General features: G+C 45.6%; 1 protein-coding gene across 11 annotated transcripts in view; it reads right to left on the bottom strand.

Moving 5' to 3' along the window:
• celf6 (CUGBP Elav-like family member 6) overlaps nucleotides 1–12088 on the bottom strand; it is a gene marked incomplete at both ends in the record, with an annotated part of 221805 nt that overhangs the window by 9175 nt on the left and 200542 nt on the right. For 4 of the 11 annotated variants that reach the window (XM_083662306.1, XM_083662307.1, XM_083662312.1 and 1 more), the window contains 3 exons: nucleotides 2808–2891; nucleotides 10526–10606; nucleotides 11293–11355. In XM_083662306.1, the coding sequence (XP_083518432.1) occupies nucleotides 2808–2891; nucleotides 10526–10606; nucleotides 11293–11355 (228 nt within the window). Of the gene's footprint in view, nucleotides 1–2747; nucleotides 2892–10525; nucleotides 10607–11292; nucleotides 11356–12088 lie in introns of all 11 variants that reach the window. The other 7 variants (XM_083662308.1, XM_083662309.1, XM_083662304.1 and 4 more) reach the window with 2 other exon arrangements.

The following is a 12088-nucleotide window of genomic DNA, read 5'->3' as shown; positions in this document are numbered from 1 at the left end:
AGAGAGATGCCATGTTAGAGAGAGAGAGAGAGAGAGAGAGATGGACATGCCATGTTAGAGAGAGAGAGAGAGAGAGAGAGAGATGGACATGCCATGTTAGAGAGAGAGAGAGAGAGAGAGAGAGAGATGGACATGCCATGTTAGAGAGAGAGAGAGAGAGAGAGATGGACATGCCATGTTAGAGAGAGAGAGAGAGAGACATGCCTTGTTAGAGAGAGAGAGAGAGAGAGAGAGAGAGATGGACAGGGGAAGAGACAACCAAAACCTCATAGAAATCCCGTCAGTCAGTCAGAAATCTCGGCGTCATCTTGGATCCCACCCTCTCCTTCAAGTCACACATCAACAACATCACCAAAACATCCTTCTTTCACCTCTGAAACATTGCACGACTCTGCCCCACTCTCTCCTCCTCAGCCGCCGAAACACTCATCCACGCCTTCATCACCTCCAGACTAGATTACTGCAACAGCATCCTCTATGGCCTCCCTTCTACTCTCCTCCGTAAACTGCAATATGTCCAAAACTCAGCTGCCCGATTACTCACCCACTCACCCGCTCCAGAGAACACATCAGATCACACCCATCCTCCAACATCTCCACTGGCTCCCCATTCAGCACCGCATCCACTTCAAAATCCTCCTCATCACCTACAAAGCCCTCAATAATCTGGCCCCCCTCTTACCTAACAGATCTCCTCCAGCGCCACTCCCCCACCCGCCGTCTCCGCTCTGCTGATGCCAACCTCCTCACCCCCATCACCAAAACCAAGCACCGCACCACGGGGGACAGAGCCTTCGCCATCGCTGCCCCAACCCTCTGGAACTCTCTGCCGCTCAACATCAGAAACTCAGACTCACTCACCTCCTTCAAAACCCAACTCAAATCCCACCTCTTCAAAACAGCCTACAAAATTTTACTTCTACCTCTAACCCAACACAGTCTCTTAGAAAAACGTATAATACCAACGATGTGGACCAACGTTGCTATTTTACAATTTCGGCTCGAAAAACGTAAAATATTAACGTTCCGAGTGGTTAGGGTGAGGATTAGAGTAGGGGGAGGGGTTAGAAACAGAAAATCTCCATAAAACACGCCCAAACCCCGCCCACCGCTGTAGACGCATACGTTCCCATTTTACAATTTCTTAGCCGACATCGTAAAATAGCAACGTTTGTCCACAAACGTGCCTATTTTACGTTTTTCTAAGAGATCGGGTTGTCTAACCACCATTCCATCTCTGCAATCAATTGATTTGTATTTGTTTTGTATCTGTATTCATTCCTGTTATTTCGTTTGTTTACTGTATTACTTTTCTATGTATTGTAAAGCGTCTTTGAGTTCCCCAGAAAAGCGCTCTATAAAACGTATGTATTATTATTATTATTATTATTATTATAGACATGCTATGTTAGAGAGAGACAGAGAGATGGACAGGGAAAGAGAGAACCAACACCTCATAGACATGCCATGTTAGAGAGAGAGAGAGAGAGAGAGAGATGGACAGGGGAAGAGAGAACCAACACCTCATAGACATGCCATGTTAGAGAGAGAGAGAGAGAGAGAGAGAGAGAGAGATGGACAGGGGAAGAGAGAACCAACACCTCATAGACATGCCATGTTAGAGAGAGAGAGAGAGAGAGAGATGGACAGGGGAAGAGAGAACCAACACCTCATAGACATGCCATGTTGAAGAGAAACCTCTCTCTCTTTCTCCCCCCCCTCCCTCTCCCTCTCCCCCCTCTCTCAGTGCCTGTCCCCTGGGCGCCGCTGTCCAACTGAATCAACAGCAAGGCCCACACCAGTCTATTATTATCTCTTTAAGCCCACTGATTCCACCTGCACATCCTCCTCCACCCGGATCAACTGGTCTGCTGTGTGGGAGGAGGAGGGGAGGTGCTGTGTGGGAGGTGATGGGAGGAGGAGGGGAGGCGCTGTGTGGGAGGAGGAGGGGAGGGGTTGTGGGGGAGGAGGAGGAGAGGCACTGGGTGGGAGGAGGAGGCGAGGGGAGGAGGAGGGGAGGCACTGTGTGGGAGGAGGAGGCGAGGGGAGGAGGCGCTGTGGGGGAGGAGGAGGGGAGGCGCTGTGTGGGAGGAGGAGGGGAGGCGCTGTGTGGGAGGCGAAGGGAGGAGCAGGGGAGGGGCTGTGTGGTCCGGCTGGACAATGGAGGGGGGGGGGGGGGTCTGGTAAATAGCAGAGGAGAGGAGCTGGATACTGATGATATTAAGAATGGTCTGATAGAGAGGCTGATGAATAGATGTGTGGAGTAAATGGCAAATGTCGGAAGATGTTTGGGTCAATAGCTAGAGGAGGAATTCATGGTGGGATGGTGGTGTTGTGTGTGTGAGTGACAGGACAACGGGGGGCGTGGCCTGTGCAGTTTTGGGTGACTAACACTTCCCCCCGGCCCCCTCCCCCCCCTCCCCCCCCCCCGTTTCCCTCGCTGGCCCCCACTATCTTGTTAGATATGCCAATGAGATGGAGTCAGCATCCCACCGCTATCTCCCTCCTCGCCTCCCTGCTCAGTGGCATGTAACGCCACTTTTAAAATTTTAATTGCGACTTGATTAGGATAGACACAGGGAATCAAAGGAAAAGCAAACATTAATTGCAAAGAAAGCGACGCGGGGGCATGAGACGATTGCCAAACACGGGGCGCCGTGTCACTTCCTCACCATCTCAAATTTATTCTTTTTTTATTTTATTTCTGTAATTATGTATTTTCGTCGCCGTCGACTTTTTCGACTCACCGAAACATTTGCTCTGATTGGTCGCTCGGTCCACGAAGACTTTGGCGGAGATGACGTTGCCGAAAGGCAGGAACATTTGCATGAGCTCCGCGTCTCCGAACTCCTGGGGCAGGTGGTAAATAAACAGGTTGCAGCCTTCTGGCCCTGGTGGGAGACAGACAACAGGAAGGTCACGTGTGGGAGCACAAACAGGAGATGCCTAGAGAGAGAGAGACAGAGAGACTGACCACGTTAACATGCACACAAATTAATAATAATATTATTATTCATTATATAATATTTTTATTATTATTATTATTATTATTAACATGCACACACATTAATATTATTATTATTAATTATATAATATTTATTTATTATTATTATTATTATTATTATTATTATTATTATTATTATTATTATTATTAACATGCACACAAATTGTGTGATTGTAATGCAATTAAGCCGAGTAAGGCAGGACTCATGTTTACACTATACTTCATTATTATAGAGCTGGCCCAGCCTGACGTCACGCGTTGTTCTATTCTCACAAACATGGTGCTCCTCCCGTTGTTCTCAGCATAGTCAACAAACATGGCGTCAACTCTGCAACCTCTATTATGTTAGCTTGTAGCATTATTATGCTCTTAGCTGTACTCAATGAAACCGCAGTACTGTAGTAGCATTGCCATTTTAATTCTACTAATAGAGAGCAGTCAGAACATGTAGACACCTTACTGATTACATTTCTAAATGTGATTTTACTGTGCGAGAGGAAAGACATCCCCCTATGATTAAAAAAAAATCTGAAGCTGGAGTGTAGGATCTGAATCCATTGCTTCCAACGCTCCCACATATGTATTCAACTATTTCTGCTGAGACCCATCAGAACATGTCTAATGTGTATTCAGACTGTGTACAGTGTGTATTCAGACTGTGTACAGTGTGTATTCAGACTGTGTACAGTGTGTATTCAGACTGTGTGCAGTGTGTATTCAGTCTGTGTACAGTGTGTATTCAGACTGTGTACAGTGTGTATTCAGACTGTGTACAGTGTGTATTCAGACTGTGTGCAGTGTGTATTCAGTCTGTGTACAGTGTGTATTCAGTCTGTGTACAGTGTGTATTCAGACTGTGTACAGTGTGTATTCAGTCTGTGTACAGTGTGTATTCAGTCTGTGTACAGTGTGTATTCAGACTGTGTACAGTGTGTATTCAGTCTGTGTACAGTGTGTATTCAGACTGTGTACAGTGTGTATTCAGTCTGTGTACAGTGTGTATTCAGACTGTGTACAGTGTGTATTCAGACTGTGTGCAGTGTGTATTCAGTCTGTGTACAGTGTGTATTCAGACTGTGTGCAGTGTGTATTCAGTCTGTGTACAGTGTGTATTCAGTCTGTGTACAGTGTGTATTCAGACTGTGTACAGTGTGTATTCAGTCTGTGTACAGTGTGTATTCAGTCTGTGTACAGTGTGTATTCAGTCTGTGTACAGTGTGTATTCAGACTGTGTGCAGTGTGTATTCAGACTGTGTACAGTGTGTATTCAGTCTGTGTACAGTGTGTATTCAGTCTGTGTACAGTGTGTATTCAGACTGTGTGCAGTGTGTATTCAGACTGTGTACAGTGTGTATTCAGACTGTGTGCAGTGTGTATTGAGACTGGGTACAGTGTGTATTCAGACTGGGTACAGTGTGTATTCAGACTGTGTGCAGTGTGTATTCAGTCTGTGTACAGTGTGTATTCAGTCTGTGTACAGTGTGTATTCAGACTGTGTGCAGTGTGTATTCAGACTGTGTACAGTGTGTATTCAGACTGTGTGCAGTGTGTATTGAGACTGGGTACAGTGTGTATTCAGACTGGGTACAGTGTGTATTCAGACTGTGTGCAGTGTGTATTCAGACTGTGTACAGTGTGTATTCAGACTGTGTGCAGTGTGTATTCAGACTGTGTACAGTGTGTATTCAGACTGTGTACAGTGTGTATTCAGACTGTGTACAGTGTGTATTCAGTCTGTGTACAGTGTGTATTCAGACTGTGTACAGTGTGTATTCAGACTGTGTGCAGTGTGTATTCAGACTGTGTACAGTGTGTATTCAGACTGTGTACAGTGTGTATTCAGTACATACTGTGTACAGTGTGTATTCAGACTGTGTACAGTGTGTATTCAGACTGTGTACAGTGTGTATTCAGTCTGGGTACAGTGTGTATTCAGACTGTGTACAGTGTGTATTCAGTCTGTGTACAGTGTGTATTCAGTCTGTGTACAGTGTGTATTCAGACTGTGTGCAGTGTTTATTCAGTCTGTGTACAGTGTGTATTCAGACTGTGTACAGTGTGTATTCAGACTGTGTACAGTGTGTATTCAGACTGTGTACAGTGTGTATTCAGTCTGTGTACAGTGTGTATTCAGACTGTGTAGTGTGTATTCAGACTGTGTGCAGTGTGTATTCAGTCTGTGTACAGTGTGTATTCAGACTGTGTACAGTGTGTATTCAGACTGTGTACAGTGTGTATTCAGACTGTGTACAGTGTGTATTCAGACTGTGTACAGTGTGTATTCAGACTGTGTACAGTGTGTATTCAGTCTGTGTACAGTGTGTATGCAGACTGTGTACAGTGTGTATTCAGTCTGTGTACAGTGTGTATTCAGACTGTGTACAGTGTGTATTCAGACTGTGTACACTGTGCATTCAGACTGTGTGCAGTGTGTATTCAGACTGTGTACAGTGTGGATTGAGACTGTACAGTGTGTATTCAGTCTGTGTACAGTGTGTATTCAGACTGTGTACAGTGTGTATTCAGACTGTGTACAGTGTGTATTCAGACTGTGTACAGTGTGTATTCAGACTGTGTGCAGTGTGTATTCAGTCTGTGTACAGTGTGTATTCAGACTGTGTACAGTGTGTATTCAGACTGTGTGCAGTGTGTATTCAGTCTGTGTACAGTGTGTATTCAGACTGTGTACAGTGTGTATTCAGACTGTGTACAGTGTGTATTCAGACTGTGTGCAGTGTGTATTCAGTCTGTGTACAGTGTGTATTCAGACTGTGTACAGTGTATGTGATTTTCCTTTATACTTGAAATAACCACGTCACCTGTAAACTCCATAATTGGGGATGTGTCACTCTATAGAATATATAGGTTGAGTGAAAGACAAAGCGAGACGTTGAAACAGACATCGAGAAAGTGAGAGAGAGAGGTCCCAAAATTAAGAATTTACATGATATCAAATAATGAATGTATTGTAATGTAACTGTAGTGTACTGTACTCACAAATGGACTGCATCAGTATATAGAACCTGCATGATACCTGTGTCCATGTAATACTGTATGTAATGTGTGAATTTTCCGTAAAAATGCTTTGGCAACAACATGTTTTTGTTCATGCCAATAAAGCTATTTGTATTTGAGAGAGAGAGAGAGAGAGAGAGAGAGAGAGAGAGAGAGAGAGAGAGAGAGAGAGAGAGAGAGAGAGAGAGAGAGCACGCATAAAGACATAAGCCAAGTATTTGCCCCAATTACTGTGTGACAGTAGGACTGGCTTCCAATCTCTCTCCATCCCTCCACACTCATCCACACAGCTGCCACATGCTGTACAGAGCAATCTGGTGAGGAGAGGAATGAACTGGAGAGAGAGAGAGAGAGAGAGAGAGAGAGAGAGAGAGAGATGTGATGGGGCTTAGGGACTGTACGCTTGCAGCTGGCTGGCTGGCTGGCTGGCTGGCTGGCTGGCTGGCTAGCTCTCTCTCCTGTCTCATTGCTCAGGGTGATAGCATGACGAGATGAGACTGGGGCTGCTGAGAAGGCTGATAAGAGGGCTGCACTGGTGGCTGACTGTAGTGCTGCTGTCCCTTGGCAAGATAGAGGACACACACACACACACACACACACACACACACCGGTTGACAGAGCTATGCCTTATTTTTTTTCTAGTCTGAGTCTTGGTTCTGTCTGTTTGTTTAGGTTTAGGTGTCTTATGGATAATTCATGCTTTGAAAAGATGTGGTTTGTTGTGGGGGGAAAGGAGGATCTGCTAGTTGCTGCGCGTTGGGAAGTTTGACAGGTCGTTTGTGTGGCATATTGTGCACTCGTCTGCCTTCCTCCTTGTGAACACAGCAGCACCCCTAGTTTTTTATGGTGATTGACCAAATTCACACCTCCCCTTCACATCTACAGTATGCAAGACTGTCCATTCACACCTCCCCTTAACATCTATAGTATGCAAGGCTGTCCATTCACACCTCCCTCTCACATCTACAGTATGTAAGACTGTCCATTCACACCTCTCCTTCACATCTACAGTATGTAAGACTGTCCATTCACACCTCTCCTTCATATCTATAGTATGTAAGACTGTCCATTCACACCTCTCCTTCACATCTACAGTATGCAAGACTGTCCATTCACACCTCTCCTTCACATCTATAGTATGTAAGACTGTCCATTCACACCTCTCCTTCACATCTACAGTATGCAAGACTGTCCATTCACACCTCTCCTTCACATCTATAGTATGCAAGACTGTCCATTCACACCTCCCCTTTCATATCTACAGTATGTAAGACTGTCCATTCACACCTCCCCTTTCATATCTACAGTATGCAAGACTGTCCATTCACACCTCCCCTTTCATATCTACAGTATGCAAGACTGTCCATTCACACCTCTCCTTCATATCTACAGTATGTAAGACTGTCCATTCACACCTCCCCTTTCATATCTACAGTATGCAAGACTGTCCATTCACACCTCCCCTTTCACATCTACAGTATGTAAGACTGTCCATTCACACCTCCCTTTCACATCTACAGTATGTAAGACTGTCCATTCACACCTCTCCTTTCACATCTATAGTATGCAAGACTGTCCATTCACACCTCCCCTTTCATATCTACAGTATGTAAGACTGTCCATTCACACCTCTCCTTCACATCTACAGTATGTAAGACTGTCCATTCACACCTCTCCTTCACATCTATAGTATGTAAGACTGTCCATTCACACCTCCCCTTTCATATCTACAGTATGCAAGACTGTCCATTCACACCTCTCCTTCACATCTACAGTATGTAAGACTGTCCATTCACACCTCTCCTTCACATCTATAGTATGTAAGACTGTCCATTCACACCTCCCCTTTCATATCTACAGTATGCAAGACTGTCCATTCACACCTCCCCTTTCATATCTACAGTATGTAAGACTGTCCATTCACACCTCTCCTTCACATCTACAGTATGCAAGACTGTCCATTCACACCTCTCCTTCACATCTACAGTATGCAAGGCTGTCCATTCACACCTCTCCTTCACATCTACAGTATGCAAGACTGTCCATTCACACCTCTCCTTCACATCTATAGTATGCAAGACTGTCCATTCACACCTCTCCTTCACATCTACAGTATGCAAGACTGTCCATTCACACCTCCCCTTAACATCTACAGTATGCAAGACTGTCCATTCACACCTCTCCTTCACATCTACAGTATGCAAGACTGTCCATTCACACCTCTCCTTCACATCTATAGTATGCAAGACTGTCCATTAACACCTCTCCTTCACATCTATAGTATGCAAGACTGTCCATTCACACCTCTCCTTCACATCTATAGTATGCAAGACTGTCCATTCACACCTCTCCTTCACATCTACAGTATGCAAGACTGTCCATTCACACCTCTCCTTCATATCTATAGTATGTAAGACTGTCCATTCACACCTCTCCTTCACATCTATAGTATGCAGGACTGTCCATTCACACCTCTCCTTCACATCTATAGTATGCAAGACTGTCCATTCACACCTCTCCTTAACATCTACAGTATGTAAGACTGTCCATTCACACCTCTCCTTCACATCTACAGTATGCAAGACTGTCCATTCACACCTCTCCTTCACATCTATAGTATGTAAGACTGTCCATTCACACCTCTCCTTCACATCTATAGTATGTAAGACTGTCCATTTACACCTCTCCTTCACATCTATAGTATGTAAGACTGTCCATTCACACCTCTCCTTTCACATCTATAGTATGTAAGACTGTCCATTCACACCTCTCCTTTCATATCTATAGTATGTAAGACTGTCCATTCACACCTCTCCTTTCACATCTATAGTATGTAAGACTGTCCATTCACACCTCTCCTTTCATATCTATAGTATGTAAGACTGTCCATTCACACCTCTCCTTTCACATCTATAGTATGTAAGACTGTCCATTCACACCTCTCCTTCACATCTATAGTATGTAAGACTGTCCATTCACACCTCTCCTTTCACATCTATAGTATGTAAGACTGTCCATTCACACCTCTCCTTCACATCTACAGTATGCAAGACTGTCCATTCACACCTCTCCTTCACATCTATAGTATGCAAGACTGTCCATTCACACCTCTCCTTTCACATCTATAGTATGTAAGACTGTACATTCACACCTCTCCTTCACATCTATAGTATGTAAGACTGTCCATTCACACCTCTCCTTTCATATCTATAGTATGCAAGACTGTCCATTCACACCTCTCCTTCACATCTATAGTATGTAAGACTGTCCATTCAGCTGTGGGTGATTCTGCTCTTGAACTACTGTATACCCGTTTCCCAGTCACTGGCTAAGTGTGTGCGTGACCACGACACACACACACACACACACACACACACACGCGCACACGCACACGCACACACACACACTGATTGATAGAATGTAAGTTGTTTTCCGTGGGGAGATTTGGGGGATCTCCGTGAGGATGGACGTGCTGGTGTGATTTCAGGTTTGAGCTGTGTCTTAATGGCAGGGCTGCAGACTGTGGCAGTGGACTGAGACTGGCTGGGAGAACAGCCAAAGCCCAGAGGAGGCCAGAACCCAGACAGGCCACTGGCTCAACCAAGAATAGCTCTGTGTGTGTGTGTGTGTGTGTGTGTGTGTGTGTGTGTGTGTGTGTGTGTGTGTGTGTGTCGTGCGCGCATGGGTGTGTGGTGTGTGCGACAGTGTGTGTGTATATGTGCTACCACTACTTCTATAATTCTTGCTAATGATTCAAATGTTCCACGGTAGCAGTGAGATATGGGATGTCCTGGAGTAGTGTGTTCCTGTGTGTGTGTGTGTGTGTGTGTGTGTGTGTGTGTGTGTGTGTGTGTGTGTGTGTGTGTGTGTGTGTGTGTGTGTGTGTGTGTGAGCTCTTGGTTGTTACTACGCTGTGTGACCCTGACATGCACTTTTGCAGCACGAGTGGAGAACAGCAAAACAAACTCACGCTTCCTGGAGGCGACGTTGCAAAACACTTGATTTCAGACGTCCCGTACTGAATATTCACGCAAACTCTACGCTAACGTCTTATACAATCATATAGATGAATAATTGAGACTGACAAATGGCGTCAAGAAGAGTGATTTACCATCACAGTATATCCTATGCTTTATTACATCCAATGCCGTGGCATAAGAAACACCAAACCTCGGAATAGTAATAAATGATTATGCATGCGGCTAATTAATCTGATGAATATTTATAACCACTTAAACACATTGTAATGGACTGATTAAGCAGTCCAACGCTGCGAGTTTGAATTAGTGCAGTTTTTTGAATAATGACAGAGTAACTTTCCATCTCGCCGCTAATGTTCTTCTCTTTAAATGGGGAGCCGTTTCTCCTCACACATTCTCGCGCCCCGGTCGGCGTTTTTCCTCTCTCCCCGGCTAATTCAAAGCATTGCGTCTACATTAGAATGGAACATGGCAATTATCACCTTTTTATCTTGGGTGGGCGCGTGGCGCCCGCGCTCGCTCTTACCTTCCCTCTGTTGCTGGGGAATGATGGTTGGTTGCTGGGGGAACGCTTGGCTGATTGGCGCATAGGCGGCAGGGTAGGCTGCTGTTGCAAAAAGGGAGAAACCAGAGTGGAATTTTTTTTCACATCTCCATTTTCATATTTTGATACACACAACAAAAATTCAAATCATTATTCCATTGTTCATTTGCGTCCTCTTAGACATCGCATAAATAAATTGCATTACGGGGTTTGTGCAGCTCGGGCTCATTTGGGTTGCTGGATCACCGCAAACAAAGAGCGCGGCAAAAAGAGGGGGAGCGCCACTCCGTTCAACTTAGCATGCACACAAAAGAGAGAGCGCGGCGCGCGCGCGCGAGAGAGAGAGGCTCACACACACACACACACACACACACACACCGCGCTTAAGAGAGCTGATGTCAGGGCAGAAAGCAGTGGCTAAAGAGAGAGTCTATATCATCTGTCATGTAGGAAGGCTATGTCGGGTTCGGATCCCCGGCTCCTCGGTGTACTTTTGGAATTAAAGAATTTTGTGTGGGTGTATAATCAAGTCAACTGGAAATCCCTTCTCAATCCTAATGTAAAGTGCCCTAATCCGGGAGGAAATTGCCTGGTCCTCCCGCGGGGCTATCTCTACCTGCCATAGTGTCTACAGATGTGACAGACAGGACGAGGAAGGGGAGGGGGGAGGGAAAGAGAGGGAGAGAGACAGATGGAGGAGAAGAGAGAGAGAGAGAGAGGGAGTAGAGGAGTGGGGAGAGGCAGATCACCTGCGTAGTGTTGGACACCTGCGTACGCCTGTTGGAGAGGGTCAGTCACCGTGGGACTCTGTGCTGCAGAGAGTCAGAAAGAGAGACAAGAGAGGGGACGGGCGGAGAGGAAAAAAGGAATTGAAAGAGAGAGTGACAGAGAGGAGAAACAATGAGAAAGACAAGGAGAGATGCAGAGATAGAGGGAGGGAGTGTGAGAGAGAGATAGAGAGATGCAGAGATAGAGGGGGGGAGTGAGAGAGAGATAGAGAGATGCCGAGATAGAGGGGGGAGAGTGTGAGAGATAGAGAGAGATGTAGAGATAGAGGGGGGGAGTGTGAGAGAGATAGAGAGATGCCGAGATAGAGGGGGGAGAGTGTGAGAGATAGAGAGAGATGTAGAGATAGAGGGGGGGAGTGTGAGAGAGATAGAGAGATGCCGAGATAGAGGGGGGAGAGTGTGAGAGATAGAGAGAGATGTAGAGATAGAGGGGGGGAGTGAGAGAGAGATAGAGAGATGCAGAGATAGAGCGGGGAGAGTGTGAGAGATAGAGAGAGATGTAGAGATAGAGGGGGGGAGTGTGAGAGAGATAGAGAGAGATGTAGAGATAGAGGGGGGGAGTGTGAGAGAGATAGATAGAGAGATGCAGAGATAGAGGTGGGTGAGAGAGATAGAGAGATGCAGAGATAGAGGGGGGTGAGAGAGATAGAGAGATGCAGAGATAGAGGGGGGTGAGAGAGATAGAGAGATGTAGAGATAGAGGTGGGTGAGAGAGATAGAGAGACACAGAGATAGAGGGGGGTGAGAGAGATAGAGA

The sequence above is a fragment of the Poromitra crassiceps genome, assembly GCF_964638095.1.
Source record: "Poromitra crassiceps genome assembly, chromosome: 28".
NCBI classification, from domain to species: Eukaryota; Metazoa; Chordata; class Actinopteri; order Beryciformes; family Melamphaidae; genus Poromitra; species Poromitra crassiceps.
Note: the sequence above shows the minus strand (reverse complement) of the source record. Positions and strands in the feature narration are given on the sequence as shown.